The sequence below is a fragment of the Oncorhynchus clarkii genome, chromosome 28, assembly GCF_045791955.1.
Source record: "Oncorhynchus clarkii lewisi isolate Uvic-CL-2024 chromosome 28, UVic_Ocla_1.0, whole genome shotgun sequence".
Taxonomy (NCBI): Eukaryota; Metazoa; Chordata; class Actinopteri; order Salmoniformes; family Salmonidae; genus Oncorhynchus; species Oncorhynchus clarkii.
In genome coordinates this window covers 10261726-10282396 of record NC_092174.1, presented here as the reverse complement: position 1 = coordinate 10282396, position 20671 = coordinate 10261726, and the positions used below count along the sequence as shown (strand labels likewise).

The following is a 20671-nucleotide window of genomic DNA, read 5'->3' as shown; positions in this document are numbered from 1 at the left end:
CAACTCAATTCAGAATTGGCCCCGAACCTAATTTTTGAACAACTGAGTCAACCCGAGCAGCAGTTTACTGGCCTGGCTACACCTCCAACACAGTTGCTGGAACCGTGCTTGAAAGGACAATGTGGAAAGAAAATGACTTGGTCAACACAGCACTGTTTGCACAATAGTGTGAATAGGTTATATCTGAAATTCCATTTGATATCTTTAGTCGTTTAGCGGACTCTCTTATCCAGAGCCACTTACAATTCGTGCATTCATTTTAAGATAGCTAGGTGAGACAACAACACCTCATACCAAGTACATTTTCCCATCGGCAAAGTCTTTTTTTAAACCAGCTAAGTCAGTGCTAGTGGGGAAAAGACAAGAAAAGACCTCCGCCTCGTCATTTAGGGTGGAACCCCTTAACTTGAGATACAGGATGTTGACAATCACGCCAATCGTGCACCGAGTCAATGAAAAATGAGTAATGGGAAGGGATCTCAAGTTAGGTTTCGGGCCAAAAGCAGAGGCCTGATTAGGAATGTATAATGCAATCTGTTGAGGGAGTGACAAGTACTTGAGGGTGCGACACAAAGGTGTTGCAGTACCTTTAGAGACGTCGAGGGTTGACTTCAGTGTGGTTATGCCGCACCAAATTGTTTCGCGCCACACCAGTATGTTCCAGCGTCGTTTGACGTCAAGTCGGTGACGGTCACAATGAGGACTCTGTCCCTTTCGTCAGCACACGGGGCATTATCTCCCTTCAGAGGTCCATCCTCAGTCTCAATTACTTTGTTTGCCCGAAGAATACACGTTGAAATGTATGCCTTGGCGCAGATACCTCTGATGGCTCTCATCATAAGAGTATCTGAGGTCGTGGCCGTAGCTACATAAGACTGTATTTTTTATTTATTTTTTGTATTAAAGAAACAACAACATCAAAGTAGAAGACGCACTTTCAAAAATGGGTTGTTTTCCTCCATATGTCACCCATTGACAGTCACTCAATTTAACCTATGTGAGATAGCCAGCTATCTGAACTTGTAGTAATCATTACTGACCTGGCACTCAGGGAACGTGTTAAATGATAGTTTTGAGTTAATCTGAGTTAACGTGTGGCGGGTAATTGTATAGCCATGTGTCTGTAGATCAACTGAGGTGAATGAAGCTACAGCATCCAAGGTGATAATGATCATTTTTGCTTGTTTTTTGCAGTTCTCCAAACAGCATTTAGAGTTTTTAAATTGCATAGAAATGCCTAAATAAAACACATTGTGGGGAATAGTCACTGTTATTGAATGGTTTATAACACATTTAGAAATGATTAAATAAACCATTAATCATGTAATTACATGTCAAATGTTACCCAATCTGGTGACAGTATCAATATGGGGCGGCAGGGTAGCCTAGTGGTTAGAGCGTTGGACTAGTAACCGGAAGGTTGCGAGTTCAAACCCCCGAGCTGACAAGGTACAAATCTGTCGTTCTGCCCCTGAACAGGCAGTTAACCCACTGTTCCCAGGGCATCATTGAAAATAAGAATTTGTTCTTAACTGACTTGCCTGGTTAAATAAAGGTAAAAAAAAAAATATGACCACACATTCACGATTAATACTTGTGGCCGAGATCATAGCAGACAAACAATGACACATTTTGGGGGAAGTTGAAGTGGAAAGCACCTTCTAATAGATTCGTATCACAGTGACGTGTAGACTGCCACTCACCTGGGCTCTCAGTCCCCATGGGTTTGGGCTTTTCTAGTGAGACTGGAATCAGGTATTCCCCTGCAGGAGTTAGTGGTGGTCTTTAGTTCCCCCCCCCCCCCCCCCCCCCCCCGAGAGACAGGTGGACACAGGCAAGGCGGTTAGAGTACCAATGTACATGTGGACCCTGGAGAGGTGAGTGGCAGAGCAAATCTCAGTGGCTTAACTGAGGACTTTCTAAATAATCATTCAAATGTGTTTGTGTGTGTGTGTGTGTGTGTTCATCTGGAAAAAGGAAACCAGAAACACTTTTGAGCAACCATGGCGGACATACCCATCAAGTGACCCTCACCTGGACTAGCCACACCTCCAACACTGAGGTCACGAACCAAAGGTCACTTCAATCATTTCAGATTCTCCTGTTACACTTCGCCGGTGCGACTTAACAGCAACACACCACACATAAAAGCCAGACAACATTAGACCACTTGAACATACTGTATGAATGAACACCACACATACTAAACTGTGAGCCATGTCCAGAGTCGAGGCTTTTGAGGATCCTGACCCCCGTTCCCAGCTCAAGGAATTCCGCACGGACATCTCCATGGTGATTGATGATCCCTTCCCACTGCTCTATGGGTTGGTGGACCGCAGCATCATCAGCGACCAAATTCTGAAGGTGAGCTATGGGGAGTATATAATAATAATGGTATATTTCATATTGATGTAAGAGCTCTTATGGAGAAAGTTTGAGCATTTCCTGATGTTAGCTTGGACGGAGGTCATGTACAATTATTATATTTTCTCTTCAATACATCGCCTTGTAGATTGTCTCTCGTAACAGCCTTAACTGATTTGGTTCTGGGTGCTGAGAAGACCTTGCAGATCATCTAAATCTTATTCTTATCTATTAACAACAACAACAAAAATCGGTGTATATTTCACTCTGTACCATTTTCTACAGTACATGGAACATTGAATGACAGTTGGTAGAGCATGGCACTTGCAACATCAGGATAGTGGGTTCAATTCCCGGCACTAGCCCCAAGTAAAAATGTATGCCCGCATGACTGTAAGTCGCCTTGGATAAAAATGTTTGCTAAAAAGTATTATTATCATAAAAATTTGCTATGACCACCCATAGGATACCCTGGAGAAGGAGGGCAGAGAGGGGATCCACAAGGCCATGTACTCCCTGCTTTCCTGGCTCCTGGAGCAGAGTAGGACCACCATCCAGGCCTTCTGGACCAACCTGGCCAAGGACTACAACCAGCACAGCTACCCAAGACTGCAGGCCCTCCTGACCAGCATTCAACCAGGTTGGTAACCCCATCTTAAGCAGTTTCTCATCCTGTGGCACTAGAACCTCTGAGGGTACTTGGTTTATCCTCAGGGGGTACTTGGGGTAGTGATCAATTGCATATGAGGGGGTAGTTTGGGCAGAGAAAAACAGTTGATTGAAAGGCTGTGTCCCTGAAGTGAGGGAGTTGAGTTGTAGTGACATTGGAGCATCTTAAGGATCCGACCCTTTTTTTCAATTTTCGCCTAAAATGACATACCAAATCTGTCTGTAGCTCAGGACTTGAAGCAAGGATATGCATATTCTTGACACCATTGAAGTTTGTGGAAATGTGAAATTAATGTAGGAGAATATAACACATTAGATCTGGTAAAAGATAATACAAAGAAAAAAACATGTTTTTTGTTTGTTTTTTGTACCATCATTTTTGAAATGCAAGAGAAAGGCCATAATGAATTATTCCAGCCCAGGCGTAATTTTGATTTTGGCCACTAGATGGCAGCAGTGTATGTGCAAAGTTTTAGACTGATCAAATGAACCATTGCATATCTGTTCAAAATGTTGTATCAAGACTGCACAAATGTGCCTAATTGGTTTATTAATATATTGTCAAATTCATAATTGTGCACTCTCCTCAATAGCATAGTATTCTTTCACTGTAAAAGTTACTGTGAATTGGACAGTGCGGTTAGATTAACAAGAATTTAAGTTTATTATAATTATAATTTATTCTGTGGGTGGTGTTCCATTTTGTCAGGTAGGGAGATGGTGGGCTCCAAGCAGGGGAAGAGATCCCCACGAGGGTCTCGAGAGTCCCACAGCAGGAAGAGGGGCCTGGGGGAGAGACACCCTCATCACTCTCACCACTCTCAGCACCACGGAAAAAGTAACAACAGTTTAGGTGTGATATAAGATATTGTACCAGATACCCATTATAATGCACTCCGTAACCATATGACAACAAGTTGTACTACAATATACTCAAAACTCAAGTGTTTCTTTATTTTATTTAATTTTTTTTACCCCCTTTTCTACCCAATTTAGTGTTATCCAATTGTTAGTAATTACTATCTTGTCTCATGGCTACAACTCCCGTACGGGCTCGGGAGAGACGAAGGTCGAAAGCCATGCGTTCTCCGAAACACAACCCAACCAAGCCGCACTGCTTCTTAACACAGCGCACATTCAACCCGGAAGCCAGCCACACCAATGTGTCAGAGGAAACACTGTGCACCTGGCAACCTTGGTTAGCGCGCACTGCGCCCGGCCCGCCACAGGAGTCGCTGGTGCGCGATGAGACAAGGATATCCCTACCGGCCAAACCCTCCTTAACCCGGACGACGCTAGGTCAATTGTGCATCGCCCCACGGACCTCCCGGTCACAGCCGGCTGCGACAGAGCCTGGGCGCGAACCCAGAGTCTCTGGTGGCACAACTAGCACTGCGATGAAAACTCAAGTGTTTCTTAACCAAGCTCATTATACATGTTTTGGTGTCATTGTTCCAGGTGGCAAAGTGAAGTCGGTGAAGAAAAGTGAAGGTGCTGCAGTGGTCTCTCAGATACCAACTGGAAAGGGTCATCAAATCTGTTTGATATTCCATTCTCTGTTTGTGATTCTGTGATGATTTGGGGAAGGCACAAAATATTTGATATCAGCCTAAATTTATCAACATCATCACTATAAACTGACCATTATTACTGTGCTATTACCATGTAGCAGGTGTCCAGGCGGTGTCCACCTCGGTACAGAGGGCAGTCACTCTGTCGTCCAGTGAGCTGCCGGTCAGCTGTGGGGCCAGAGAGGAGATCCTCATCAAACAGGTGTTTGGATCTGGTGAGTAACACTGGAATCACAACACTATCCTGACCACAACCCTAACCTGATGACTGTAAACCTTGTGTTCCAAGTTCAAATCAAATCCAATTTTATTTGTCACATACACGTGTTTAGCAGATGTTATTGCGGGTGTAGTAAAATGCTTGTGTGTCTAGCTCCGTACAGTAATATCTAACAAGTAATATCTAACAAGTAATATCTAACAATTTCCAACAATAACCAAATCACACATATCTATGTAAAGGAATGGAATTAAGAATAAATGAATATATGGACGAGCAATGTCAGAGCGGCATAGACTAAGATACAGTAGAATAGAATACAGTATATACATATGAGATGAGTAATGCAAAATATGTAAACATTATTAAAGTGACTAGGGTTCCATTTATTAAAGTGGCCAGTAATTTCAAGTCAATGTATATAGGCAGCAGCCTCTAAGGTGCAGGGTTACGTAACCGGGTGAAAGCCGCCTAGTGATGGCTATTTAACAGTCTGATGGCCTTGAGATAGAAGCTGTTTTTCATTCTCTCGGTCCCAGCTTTGATGCACCTGTACTGACCTCGCCTTCTGGATGATAGCAGGGTGAACAAGCAGTAGCTTGGGTGGTTGTTGTCCTTGATGATCTTTTTGGCCTACCTGTGACATCTGGTGCTGTAGGTGTCCTGGAGGGCAGGTAGTTTACCCCCGGTGATACTTTGGGCAGACCGCACCACCCTCTGGAGAGGCCTGCGGTTGCAGGCGGTGCAGTTGCTGTTCCATGCGGTGATACAGCCCGACAGGATGCTCTCAATTGTGCATCTGTAAAGGTTTGTGAGGGTTTTAGGTGCCAAGACAAATTTATTCAGTCTTCTGAGGCTGAAGAGGGGCCGTTGCGCCATCTTCAGCACACTGTCTGTGTGGGTGGACCATTTCAGTTTGTCAGTGATGTGTACACCGATGAAATTGAAGCTTTCCAAATTCTCCACTGCGGTCCCAATGATGTGGATAGGGGGGTGATCCCTCTGCTGTTTCCTGAAGTTCACGATCATCTCCTTTGTTTTGTTGACTTTGAGTGAGAGGTTATTTTCCTGGCACCACACTCCCAGAGCCTCCCTGTAGGCTGTATCGTCATTGTTGATAATCAAGCCTACTACTGTTGTGTCATCTGCAACTTGATGATTGAGTTGGAAGTGTGTGTGGTCATGCAGTCATGGGTGTACAGGGAGTACAGGAGGGGGCTGAGCACGCACCCTTGTGGGGCCACAGTGTTGCGGATCAGTGAAGTGGATGTGTTGTTTCCTACCTTCACCACCTGGTGGAGGCCCATAAGGAAATTGAAGTGGGTCTAGGGTGGGTCTAGGGTGACAGGTGATATGATCCTTGACTAGTCTCTCAAAGCACTTCATTACTACAGAAATGAGTGCTACGGGGCGATTGTCATTTAGTTCAGTTACCTTTGCTTTCTTGAGTACAGGAACAATGGTGGCCATCTTGAAGCATGTGGGGACAGCAGACTGGGATAGGGAAAGATTGAATATGTCTTTAAACACAACAGCCAGCTGGTCTGCACATGCTCTGGGAACGCGGCTAGGGATGCTGTCTGGGCCGGCAGTCTTGCGAGGGTTAACACGCTTAAATGTCTTACTCACGTCGGCCATGGAGAAGGGGAGACCACAGTCCTTGGTAGTGTCGGTGGGACTGTGTTATCCTCAAAGCAGGCGAAGAAGGTGTTTAGCTTGTCCGGAAGCAAGACGCCGGTGTCAGCGATGTGTCTGTTTTTCCTTTTCTAGTCTGTAGACCCTGCCACATATTGCTCATGTCTGAGCTGTTTAATTGCGACTCCACTTTGTCTCTATACTGATATTTTGCCTGTTTGTTTGCCTTGCGGAGGGAATAACTGTCACACTCTGACCATGATTTGCGTTGTTTGTTTCTATGTTTTGTTTGGTCAGGGTGTGATAGGAGTGGGCATTCTATGTTGTATGTCTAGTTTGTCTATTTCTATGTGTTTTGGCTTGATATGGTTCTCAATCAGTGGCAGGTGTTTGTCGTTGTCTCTGATTGGGAACCATATTTAGGTAGCCTGTGATGTATTGTAGTTCATGGGTTATTGTCTATGTGTAGTTGCCTGTGTCTGCACTCGTTGTCATAGCGTCACGTTAGTTTTGTTGTTTTTTGTTTAAGTGTTCTTTGTGTTCTTCATTCATTAAAAGAAGAATGTATTCTAATCACGCTGCACTTTGGTCTCCTCTTTACGACAATCGTGACAATAACTACACTGTTTGTATTCTGCTATATTCCCAGTCACCTTGCCAGGGTTAAATGCGGTGGTTTGCGCTTTCAGTTTTGCGCGAATGCTGCCATCTATCCACGGTTTCTGATTAGGTTAGGTTTTAATAGTCACAGTGGGTACAACATCTGCTATACACTTCCTGATAAACTCAGTCGCCATATCAGTATATTCATCAATGTTTTTCTCAGAGGCTACCCGGAACAAATCCCAGTCCCGGTGATCAAGCAATCTTGAAGTGTGGATTCCAATTGGTCAGGGCAGCGTTGAATAGTAATTAGCATGGGTACTTCCTGTTTCAGTTTCTGCCTATAGGATGGGAGGAGCAAAATGGTGTCGTGGTCAGATTTGCCGAAAGGTGGGCGGGGGAGGACCTTGTAGGCATCCTGAAAGTTGGAGTAGCAGTGGTCGAATGTTTTAGCAGCGCGAGTACTACAGTCAATGTGTTGACAGAAATTTGGCAGCCTTTTTTTCAAATTTGCTTTGTTAAAATCCCCAGCTACAATAAATGCAGCCTCAGAATATGTGGTTTCCAGTTTGTATGAAGTCCAGTCAAGTTCTGTGAGGGCCGTCGTGGCATCGGCTTGAAGGGGGATAGACACGGCTGTGACTATAACTGAAGAGAATTCTCTTGGTTAATAATACGGTCGGCATTTGATTATGAGGTATTCTAGGTTGGGTGAACAAAAGGACTTCAGTTCCTGTATTTTATCACAATCACACCATGAGTCATTAATCATGAAACAACACCACCTTTCTTCTTCCGGAGAGATATTTATTCCTGTCTGCGCGATGAACTGAGAACCCAACTGACTGGACGGACTCAGACAGTATATCCCGAGTAAGCCATGTTTCCATGAAACAGAGTATGTTACAATCTCTGTTATCTCTCTGGAAAGAATTGCTCGCCCTAAGCTCGTCAACTTTATTATCCAGAAACTGAACATTAGCGAGTAATATACTCGGAAGCAGTGTGTGGTGTGCATGCCTCCTAAGTCGGACTAGAAGTCCGCTCCGAGTACCTCTCCTCCGCAGGCGGTGTTTTGGGTCGGTCTCTGGAATCAGTTCAATTGCCCTGGGGGGTACGAACAAAAGATCTGATTTGGGAAAGTCATATTCCTGTTCATAATGCTTGCTGGTAGTGCTGGTGAGTTACCACCACTCTGATAACCATTAGTTCTGTAATAACACAAACAATTTTCTGGGCTAATAAAGTTAAATATAATACATAAAAAAATAAAATACTGCAAAGTTTCCTAAGAGCTAGAAGCACGGCAGCCCTCACTGTCGGCACCAATTTATGAGCCAATAGAGAGTTTATAGGAGTGCACAGTAAATATGCATTGCAGTTGCGCTGTAAATATGTGGCTTATTGCACTTCCATATTAATTTGATTGTGTATTATTCTATGTTTTTATGTATTATGTACTTTTTCTTTTTAAGTACATAACCAAATGATTTCCCCCCTGGTGGGATACTAAAGTTGATTTTAATCTAATCTAGATAGCCGTCAGCCAATGAACCTCCACAGACACCATAAGACACCATCTCACCATAACAGGTTTCATTGTAGGCATTTAAATATTAAGAACAAAAGGGGAGAGTAGGACTACATTTTTTTGTCTTTCTACAGGAAGTGCCAAAAAGTGCATTAAAGTGGGTGGTGAGTATTACACCTCTGGGCCATTCAATGAGCTGACTGGAGGACACAAGACAAAGTCTGCAAATACTAAATACCACCACAAGGAGGAGTCCAGCACCAGGGTAAGAGACGTAAGTGACTGTTCAAGCAATACAGTTGTATTCATACATTATTTTCCCAGGTAAATAACCAATCATGTTGAGAGGGAGTGTGTTTCTGTATTTGCCTCATGTAGTTGACAAAGAAAATGCACATTCATCAACATTTACATTTTCACATTGATTTGAAAATAGATTGTATATGAAAGATGAGTGTCTATCAGTGTGTGTGTGTGTGTGTATCCAGGCCCAGCGTAATGATGATGAGTGTGCAGTGTGTAAAGATGGAGGTGAGCTCATCTGTTGTGATGGCTGTCCCAGGGCCTACCACCTGACCTGCCTAGACCCTCCCCTCACCACAATACCAAGGTATACTTTATGTGGACAGAATCCTTACTTGACTTCTGTGCATATAACTTTGTTTTATTTGTGTGTGTTTTTTTTTTTTACATTAGGCCAACAAAAGTCAAAATCTTTCATAAGACCCAAGCTTTTTTCCTTTCTCTAGTGGCACTTGGCGCTGTCAATCATGCCATGGCAATAAGGTGAGAAGAGAGAGAATCTACCCAGTACAACCTGTTCAGGTCAGTGTCAAAAGTTGGTATTTTCTTCAATATCATACCATTTTACTTCCACTACTATTTCTACTACTTCCACCCTAAAGGTATGACATTGAGGTATTATGGTTCTACATCAGTATTATAATGCGGTATATGATTTTTAACTCAGTATGATATTGTGGTATTAACGGTCTACCTCAGTATGATATTGAGGTATAATGGTTCCAACTCGGTATTACGGTTCTACCTCATGATCATGAGGTATAATGGTTCTACCCTGGGGTTGGAACCGGTTCAGGGATCAGAACAGAAAACCGGAAAAGAAGAGAACATTTCAACAAATGGAAACAGAATCGGGAACAAAAGTGATCTTATAGTGTTCCGGAACATAAGCACTTTTTTAAAAGTATGAGCCAACTCTTGGATGTTCAAAGTTATGTAATTAAGAATAATTATGTAATTCAGTGAAGTAACGATAGGCCTGCTAATATCCTTAACACATTATAATGCACGTCGTATCATGATGCCTAGCGCTTCAAGCCAAGCCTCCTTAATGTCCACCTCTCTCTCTCACTCCCACCTGCACAAGGAGTGGAATGTTACAGAGACTGGAACTCAGACTAGTAAACAACTAGCTTGCCCAGTCCATAGCAAGCTGCTCTATCCGCACTGATTTGTGGAGTTATTTGTCGAGCTACAGTGCCTTGCGAAAGTATTCGGCCCCCTTGAACTTTGCGACCTTTTGCCACATTTCAGGCTTCAAACATAAAGATATAAAACTGTATTTTTTTGTGAAGAATCAACAACAAGTGGGACACAATCATGAAGTGGAACGACATTTATTGGATATTTTAAACTTTTTTAACAAATCAAAAACTGAAAAATTGGGCGTGCAAAATTATTCAGCCCCCTTAAGTTAATACTTTGTAGCGCCACCTTTTGCTGCGATTACAGCTGTAAGTCGCTTGGGGTATGTCTCTATCAGTTTTGCACATCGAGAGACTGACATTTTTTCCCATTCCTCCTTGCAAAACAGCTCGAGCTCAGTGAGGTTGGATGGAGAGCATTTGTGAACAGCAGTTTTCAGTTCTTTCCACAGATTCTCGATTGGATTCAGGTCTGGACTTTGACTTGGCCATTCTAACACCTGGATATGTTTATTTTTGAACCATTCCATTGTAGATTTTGCTTTATGTTTTGGATCATTGTCTTGTTGGAAGACAAATCTCCGTCCCAGTCTCAGGTCTTTTGCAGACTCCATCAGGTTTTCTTCCAGAATGGTCCTGTATTTGGCTCCATCCATCTTCCCATCAATTTTAACCATCTTCCCTGTCCCTGCTGAAGAAAAGCAGGCCCAAACCATGATGCTGCCACCACCATGTTTGACAGTGGGGATGGTGTGTTCATTGTTGCCAAAAAGTTCCATTTTGGTTTCATCTGACCATGTTGATGTTTGGCGTGTCTCCCAGGTGGCTTTAAGAAATGGCTTTCTTCTTGCCACTCTTCCATAAAGGCCAGATTTGTGCAATATACGACTGATTGTTGTCCTATGGACAGAGTCTCCCACCTCAGCTGTAGATCTCTGCAATTCATCCAGAGTGATCATGGGCCTCTTGGCTGCATCTCTGATCAGTCTTCTCCTTGTATGAGCTGAAAGTTTAGAGGGACGGCCAGGTCTTGGTAGATTTGCAGTGGTCTGATACTCCTTCCATTTCAATATTATTGCTTGCACAGTGCTCCTTGGGATGTTTAAAGCTTGGGAAATCTTTTTGTATCCAAATCCAGCTTTAAACTTATTCACAACAGTATCTCGGACCTGCCTGGTGTGTTCCTTGTTCTTCATGATGCTCTCTGCGCTTTTAACGGACCTCTGAGACTATCACAGTGCAGGTGCATTTATACGGAGACTTGATTACACACAGGTTGATTGTATTTATCATCATTAGTCATTTAGGTCAACATTGGATCATTCAGAGATCCTCACTGAACTTCTGGAGAGAGTTTACTGCACTGAAAGTAAAGGGGCTGAATAATTTTGCACGCCCAATTTTTCAGTTTTTGATTTGTTAAAAAAGTTTGAAATATCCAATAAATGTCGTTCCACTTCATGATTGTGTCCCACTTGTTGTTGATTCTTCACAAAAAAATACAGTTTTATATCTTTATTTTTTAAGCCTGAAATGTGGCAAAAGGTCGCAAAGTTCAAGGGGGCCGAATACTTTCGCAAGGCACTGTATTTAGGTTCCAACCCGTTTCCCAATATGAATATTGAGACATAACGGTTCTAACTCAGTATGACGTTGATGTGAAAGAGTTATACCACATTGTGATATTGAGGTATAACGGTTCTACCTCAGTGTGACATTGACGCATAACGGTTCGATCTCAGTACGATACTGAGGTATGACAGTTCTCGTCTTCTCTCCCATAGCCCTTGGCTCAGAGCCAGTTGACAGAGACCAGCTCCAGTAACTCCACCATCGACTTCTCCTTCTTCTCTTCCTTATCCTCCACCTCTCTCTCCAGCGTCACCACAACCAAGAGCGGTCAGGTCTGTGCATATCAGGTGATTCTTTAGTTTTGTGGCCTTTAGTCTCCTCCAATTGTCTATTCTATTGTCTCTCTTTCTCTCCAAACGGTTAGTGTTATCGTTAGTCATTTCAAAGTCTCTTTCAGATTAGTTTGTGCAATTTATAATAACACCTTGTAATAAAGCTTGTATAATGGTTAGTACATAGTTTATTCATCATTTATTAAATCATTACTTTATGTTTGTGTTTCGAGTGACCAGTGTAATTTCTCACAAAAAGGCGGACATGCCATTGGTAGACATCGCCATTGGTAGACATTCCCAGCAGTACCTGATGCTCTTTAAAATAGCCTAGAACATATCAATGGTAAAAGAGTAAGGACACAACATATCAAATCATATCCAATCCAATTGTATTTGTCACATACACATGGTTAGCAGATGTTAATGCGAGTGTAGCGAAATGCTTGTGCTTCTAGTTCCGACAATGCAGTAATAACCAACGAGTAATCTAACCTAACAATTCCACAACTACCTTATACACACAAGTGTAAAGGGATAAAGAATATGTACATAAAGATATATGAATGGGTGATGGTACAGAACGGCATAGGCAAGATGCAGTAGATGGTATCGAGTACAGTATATACATATGAGATGATTAATGTTGGGTATGTAAACATGATATTAAGTGGCATTGTTTAAAGTGGCTAGTGATACATTTTTTACATGTATGGCAGCAGCCACTCAATGTTAGTGGTGGCTGTTTAACAGTCTGATGGCCTTGAGATAGAAGCTGTTTTTCAGTCTCTCGGTCCCTGCTTTGATGCACCTGTACTGACCTCGCCTTCGTGGTTGTTGTCCTTGATGATCTTTATGGCCTTCCTGTGACATCGGGTGGTGTAGGTGTCCTGGAGGGCAGGTAGTTTGCCCCCGTGATGCGTTGTGCAGACCTTACTACCCTCTGGGGAGCCTTACGGTTGTGGCGGAGCAGTTGCCGTACCAGGCTGTGATACAGCCCGACAGGATGCTCTCGATTGTGCATCTGTAAAAGTTTGTGAGTGCTTTTGGTGACAAGCCGAATTTCTTTAGCCTCCTGAGGTTGAAGAGGCGCTACTGCGCAGTCTTCACCACGCTGTCTGTGTGGGTGGACCAATTCAATTTGTCCGTGATGTGTACGCCAAGGAACTTAAAACTTTCTACCCTCTCCACTACTGTCCCGTCGATTTGGATAGGGGGGTGCTCCCTCTGCTGTTTCCTGAAGTCCACGATCATCTCCTTTGTTTTGTTGACGTTGAGTGTGAGGTTATTTTCCTGACACCACACTCCGAGGGCCCTCACCTCCTCCCTGTAGGCCGTCTCGTCGTTGTTGGTAATCAAGCCTACGACTGTAGTGTCGTCTGCAAACTTGATGATTGAGTTGGAGGCGTGCATGGCCACGCAGTCTTGGGTGAACAGGGAGTACAGGAGAGGGCTCAGAACGCACCCTTGTGGGGCCCCAGTGTTGAGGATCAGCGGGGTGGAGATGTTGTTACCTACCCTCCCACCTGGGGGCGGCCCATCAGGAAGTCCAGTACCCAGTTGCACATGGCGGGGTTGAGACCCAGGGTCTTGAGCTTGTGGACGAGTTTGGAGGGTACTATGGTGTTAAATGCTGAGCTGTAGTCGATGAACAGCATTCTCACATAGGTATTCCTCTTGTCCAGATGGGTTAGGGCAGTGTGCGGTGTGGTTGCTGTTGCATCGTCTGTTGCGTCGTCTATTGGGACGGTAAGAAAATTGGAGTGGATCTAGGGTGTCAGGTAGGGTAGAGGTGATATGGTCCTTGACTAGTCTCTCAAAACACTTCATGATGACGGAAGTGAGTGAGTGAGTTGCCTTAACCTTCTTGGGAACAGGAACAATGGTGGCCCTCTTGAAGCATGTGGGAACAGCAGACTGGAATAAAGATTGATTGAATATGTCCGTAAACACCAGCCAGCTGGTCTGCGCATGCTCTGAGGACGCGCCTGGGGATGCCGCCTGGGCCTGCAGCCTTGCGAGGGTTAACACGTTTAAATGTTTTACTCACGTCGGCTGCAGTGAAGGAGAGTCCGCAGGTTTTGGTAGCGGGCCGTGTCAGTGGCACTGTATTGTCCTCAAAGCGAGCAAAGAAGTTGTTTAGTCTGTCTGGGAGCAAGACATCCTGGTCCGCAATGGGGCTGGTTTTATTTTTGTAATCCGTGATTGACTGTAGACCCTGCCACATACCTCTTGTGTCTGAGCTGTTGAATTGTGAATCTACTTTGTCTCTATACTGACGCTTAGCTTGTTTGATTGCTTTGCGGAGGGAATAGCTACACTGTTTGTATTCAGTCAGGTTTCCGGTCACCTTGCCCTGGTTAAAAGCAGTGGTTCGCGCTTTCAGTTTCACGCGAATGCTGCCATCAATCCACGGTTTCTGGTTGGGGAATGTTTTAATAATTGCTGTGGGTACGACATCGCCGATGCACTTGCTAATGAACTCGCTCACTGAATCAGCGTATTCGTCAATGTTGTTGTTTGACACAATGCGGAACATATCCCAATCCACGTGATCGAAGCAATCTTGAAGCGTGGAATCAGATTGGTCGGACCAGAGTCGAACAGACCTGAGAGCGGGAGCTTCCTGTTTTAGTTTCTGTCTATAGGCTGGAAGCAACTAAATGGAGTCGTGGAGTCGTGGTCAACACAGAACGTTTGAAAGAAATCTATCAACCATTTTATTCATAAAACTGTTCCAAGGACATGGGGATGAGTTGTAAATGCAAATGTTTTGCTGTTGTTGTCAACCTCGAACAAATCACAGGGAGATAGTCGACACACAACCGCTGGCCATAATGGCCCGTTTGTCTCTAGTGGATTTTTAATCCTTCATTTACTAGTGATATGTGACTGAGGTAGAATGTTATATGTATGACTTGATAGTAGAAATGTGGCATGTACAACCTTTAAATGCTTCCAGTGCTTCAGTCTTTTAAGCGCAGACTATTTTCACATTTGCTTTGTTCGGGGGCACTTTTACTGAGCCTTTAGAAGTAGTAACTCTTTCCACGTAATGTGATGGCAGTCTATTGACTGCTCCAAGGAGTGACTGCAGTCAACGCATTGGTTTTGGTAGAAAAGTCAATGCCAATAAATATTAATATTAGCATTTTCAGACTAAATACGTTATTTTTCTCTGCATAGAATGTGTCTAAATTTAGACATCACACTACTACAACAGTGTGACTGTCTTAAAATCACATTTTTTTATATAGTGCCTTAAACATCATCTGTCGTGTGTGCTTATTGTTTTACCATTGATATGTTCTAGGCTATTTTGAGCATCAGGTACTGCTGGAATGTCTAACAATGGCATGTCCATCTTTTTGTAAGAAATTACACTGGTCAATCAAAACATTTATAAAGTATAATTAGCTCTCACTTTAGATGAGGCCCTGCAAAAATACTTTACTAATGATTAGTGCACGGTTTGTAAGGACCCATATTAAAACGCTTAAAAGTTGTTTATAAATGTTTCTATAACCGGTTGGTCAAAACAAGCATTGTAGTTGGTTGAGATGTGTTCTAAGCCATACTGAAAAACCTGTTTAGCAAAAATGGGCATCTTGTTTTCTGTTCCATCTGAGAAATCCCTGTGCATCAACTGTCCCATCAGTCCAAATCATTAACTTGATCTCCACTGTAAAAATCATCTAGACATTTTTTCCCCATTGCTTCTCGCCTAACATTTGGTTTTTAACAACGGAGGGAGGATTTGTACAAACTTTTATGTAGGTTTCTTGACATTTGCAACATTGTTTCAATACTAAAATTTGATCTCCACCGTCTTATTAAGAATTAACGTGTCAGGACGAGACGGACATATTTTCTCAAATCATGAATCAGCATAATTTTTATGGATATATAAAAATAAATGTCAATAGAAGAACAGGTCAAACTAAATGAAATGCAGCTGCTTTGCTGGTGTTAGCCATAGTCAGCTAGCTAGCAAGCAAGGGATAAGAGCGTTGCCAGATAGCATGGCAATAGAACATTTAGAACAAACGACTGGGCCGCGTCCATAGATAGACAACAAAAATACTTCACGAATGGTTTGCTGTCTTACCAGCTTCAGTTTGAAATGATTACATTAGCTGTGTAGTTGGCTAGCTCCTCTGAACAGTGTCCTGGAGAGAGAGCACATTTTCTATGCCAAGTGAAATCACGCATCATTAGCTCATTGCCATGGATGTATCCAAAACAGCTTAAACAAATTCCGCTACTTTGCTGATATTTTAGCTGCACTGTCTGACCTGAATGTGTTAGCTGTAGTTGGCTAGCTAGCAAGGGATAAGAGCGTTGCCAGCAGGCATGGCAACCAAACATTTAGAACGACTGATATAGATATAGAACAAAAAGACTTCACGGCTGGGTCGTGTCTATGGCAACCTAACCGATAGAATGATGGCAACCTAACTGATAGAATGAACGGCCAGCCGGCCTGGCTTACAACCATAGATGTGTCGGGACCAGGCCTATATTTTCATTGAGGGCTGAAATAGTAGCCTGACTGCATTTATAAAAATACTAATTTTATTTAATAGGAAACCTTTATTAGAAAAGCAACTGTACACATTCGAGGTTGTGCGAAACAACTTTTTTTAACACGGCTGTGCTAAAAAAAAGTAGTTTAGTACGCATTCTCGTGTACAATTGCATTAGTGAATAACTAGCTAACTAACATTACCTAATGTGTGAGTAATGATTTATAGATGATGAATAAACTATTATACATGCTTTATAACAAGGTGTTATAAGGGCTACAGCATAAGTGCTACAGTATGCTAACAGTGTGTGTGTGTGTGTGTGTGTGTGTGTGTGTGTGTGTGTGTGCGTGCGTGCGTGCGTGCATGCATGCATTTGTTTGTACCAGTGTGCAGGTGGCGAGGTGGTGGAGGTCAGGGAGACGTGTGGGGTTTGCCTCCTCAGTGGAGGAGACCTGACCCTCTGTCTCCAGTGCCTACAGAAGTACCACACCTACTGCCACTTCCCAAAGTAAGACCACCTCTAAATCCATCTCGTCTCGTCGTACTCACCTCTGAGTATTACACTTTTTAACCTATCAAGTCATATCTTCTGTTTCTGATAGTGTATTCACCGGTTCATTCAATATTATAAGCTGCACCATCTATTTTCTAAAAGCAACAGCGTTCTTTACTGTACATCAACTGAAAGTTTGAGGTCACGTGATCATTTGTGTGACGCTAATGGCTACCAATGGCTAGTAATGGAACGTTCAACAGCATATCAGTCAGCATTCCTCTGTCTTTGTCTGTGACAGTGGGAGGTCCATCTGCTCCTCCTGCAGTAGGCCCTGGGGCAGCTCAACAGACAGAGAGGCGGAATCCAAGGGCTTACAGGTACAGTGTGTGTGTGTGTGTGTGTGTGTGTGTGTGTGTGTGTGTGTGTGTGTGTGTGTGTGTGTGTGTGTGTGTGTGTGTGTGTGTGTGTGTGTGTGTGTGTGGTCATTATACAGTCTTATTTTCTCTCTCAACCACTGTACACCCAGGTTGGTCTGACTCCACACACTCAGGAGCACTCCTCTCTCTCAGAGCCCATCCTACACAAGGATGAACTCGACTCCATCATGGGAGAGGTGAATCAGACTTTCATGTGAATCAAGATAAGTGATATAAGATGTGAATAACATGTCATTACATCCCTCCGCTATTTCATATAGAGAAAGTTATCTCTATTATGTCTATTGTCTATCTCTCGGAGATAGACAATAGACATGTCTGTGGCAGGGAACTATTATTTAATGAAGTTCTATATTTGTCCTCTTTCAGCAGAGCTCCATAGATGGGATCCTGCAGTGGGCTTTCCATAACATCTCCAGGCCTCTCTCGGACACTCAGGGCTACTTCCAATGACATACACACGCACACATAACAAGCTCAAAACACATGTTATGATCTCACACAAACACAATCCCTCTCTCTTTTTATCTCTCTATCTCTCTCCTCCTTAAAAGAAGGATCCACAGTTCAACATAACAGATGATTTCATTTATATTGCTCCAGACACTGAGAATGTCTCAGTTCTAGAATTTCTTGAAGACCGTCACTTAGCTCAGGAATGTTGTTTTTGTACATTTTCAGGAGTTTAGCATAACTCCACGAGGGATGCAGTGCAATGGGCGTTTATTCCCCGACGGGACATTAAAGAAACCGTCTCCTAGCGGGGGCTCACTTCTCATAGGCTAGATGTCATGTAGTAAATCCGGGACACTCAAATGAATATGATATTTTACCTTTGGTATGGTATGGTTACTTAATTAAGGCTAAAATTAAAGTAGAGTGGTCGGTCGGGGTGGATGGATGGACACATAAGCAAACGTCTAGCAAACCAAAGGTTGCGTGTTAGAATCTCACCACAGACAACTGTAACATTGTAGCAACTGCAAATACTTTCTACTCTAAACCTAACCTTAACCCCTAGCTTAGCTTACGCTAGCCACCTAGCTAACTTCAGCCACAAGAAATTGGGATTCATGACATATCCTACATTTTGCAAATCTGTAACATATTGTACAAACTGCAAATCCTGTAACGTATCATAGAAATGGTCATTCTTAACATATCATACGAAATGGATGACGGACATCCAGAAATGAACACATACCATTCGGTTTAATGGGGTGTTCCCATTAAACTGAGTGGTTGCGGATAAAAGGCTGTGGGTGATGACGTAGTGCACGTAAAAAGATCTTTCAATTCCCATGTATCGCATTTTCCCCTCTACTGTTGGTTTTGGTCTGTTAAAATGTTGTGGCCACTCTAGTCATGGCACGTGTGCTCCAGCCATTAAAGGTTGGATTAAAACCTGGTTAATGAGTCACTCAATCTATGAAAGGCCCAACATCATGTACAATCTGTCGTGCTTCATTGAAACCAAACATTTGTGATAACTCTTAATTAACCATATCGCCAGCACTGAAGGCCCGTCAGAAGAGTGACTCTGAAGGAGAGAGAGAGAGAGAGACGGGGGAACTTGCCAAGGCACAGAGCAGGGGGACGTTGCCATTCTTCTTATTTCCAAAACAAACAGGAGATGTGAACATTGTGAACCAGATGGGTTTAATGTATCTGGTATTTGCACAAGATCAGGCCTGGATGTACCCTGGCTCTGTTAAGTTCTGCAACCCTCTATGTCATGTGTTTCCACTGTTTTTCAATAGTAATTTGCTTAGATAACATTCAAATATTAGCCATTTCTGAGACTCACTTAAACAGTACCTTTGATGATACAGCAGTAGGAATACAAGGATATAACGTCTATAGAAAATACAGGAATGTCTATGGGGGAGGTGTTGCTAAATACAGTACCAGTCAAAATAATGTTTTTTCTTTATTTTTACTATTTTCTACATTGTAGAATAATAGGGAAGACATCAAAACTATGAAATAACACATATGAAATCATGTAGTAACCAAAAAAAAAGTGTTAAACAAATCTAAATATATTTTATGTTTTAGATTCTTCAAAGTAGCCACCCATTGGTGGGGCTATCATTTGTTTTTCAATTGGACAATGACCCAACACACCTCCAGGCTGTGTAAGGGCTATTTGCCCATGAAGGAGCGTGATGTAGTGCTGCATCAGATGACCTGGCCTCCGCACCCAACTTCAACCAAATTGAGATAGCTTGGGATGAGTTGGACTGCAGAGTGAAGGAAAAGCAGCCAACAAGTGCTCAGCACAGTCTTCTAACAAGACTGTTAGAAAAGCATTCCAGCTGAAGCTGGATGAGAGAATGCCAAGAGTGTTCAAAGTTGTCATCAAGGCAAAGGGTGGCTACTTTGAAGAATCTCAAATATAATATATATTTGTTTAATTAACACTTTTTTGGTTACTACATGATTCCATATGTGTTATTTCAGTGTAGAAAATAGTAAAAATAAAGAAAAACCCTTGAATGACTAGGTGTGTCCAAACGTTTGACTGGTACTGTATATATTCAGAGCCATATTCCTGTAAAGCTCAGAGAGGATCTGATGACAAATGAAGTAGAAGTGCCTGCCTCACCTGCCTCATCTGAAGCCTCTTCTTTTAGTGTGCTGCTATAGGCCACCAAGTGAAAACTGTCAGTATCTGGAGAATATATATGTGATGTTTGATATTTCACCTTTATTTAACCAGTTCTCATTTACAATTGCGACCAGGCCAAGATGAAGCAATGCGACAAAAACAACAACACAGAGTGACACATAAACAAACGTACAATCAATAACACACAAAAAAAGAACAATTGAAAAATCTATGTGCAGTGTGTGCAAATGTAGAAGAGTAGGAAGGTAGGCAATAAATAGGCCCCAAAGGCTAAAATAATTACAATATAGCAATAATACTGGAGTGATAGATGTGCAGATGATGATGTGCAAGTAGAGATACTGGGGTGCAAGAGGGTAAGTAATAATATGGGGATGAGGTAGTCGGGTGTGCTATTTACAGATTGGCTGTGTACAGATGCAGTGATCGGTAAGCTGCTCAGACAGCTGATGCTTAAATTTAGAGAGGGAAATATAAGACTCCAGCTTCAGAGATTTTTTCAATTCGTTCCAGTCATTGGCAGCAGAGAACTAGAAGGAAAGGCAGCCAAAGGAGTGTTGGCTTTGGGGATTGACCAGTGCAATGTACCTGCTGGAGCGCGTGCTACGGGTGGGCGTTGCTATGGTGACCAG

General features: G+C 42.8%; 1 protein-coding gene across 1 annotated transcript; it reads left to right on the top strand.

Annotated features, from left to right (window-relative positions):
• The first annotated feature begins 2217 nt into the window (after positions 1-2217).
• Positions 2218-17860, top strand: LOC139387562 (autoimmune regulator). Its single transcript, XM_071133886.1, has 13 exons — positions 2218-2364; positions 2830-3004; positions 3743-3871; positions 4492-4560; positions 4706-4819; positions 8728-8858; positions 9082-9203; positions 9343-9412; positions 11844-11945; positions 16861-16982; positions 17269-17347; positions 17497-17583; positions 17780-17860. Exons 1-13 carry the CDS (start codon positions 2218-2220, stop codon positions 17858-17860), a joined length of 1428 nt encoding a protein of 475 aa, XP_070989987.1.
• The last annotated feature ends 2811 nt before the right edge of the window (positions 17861-20671 follow it).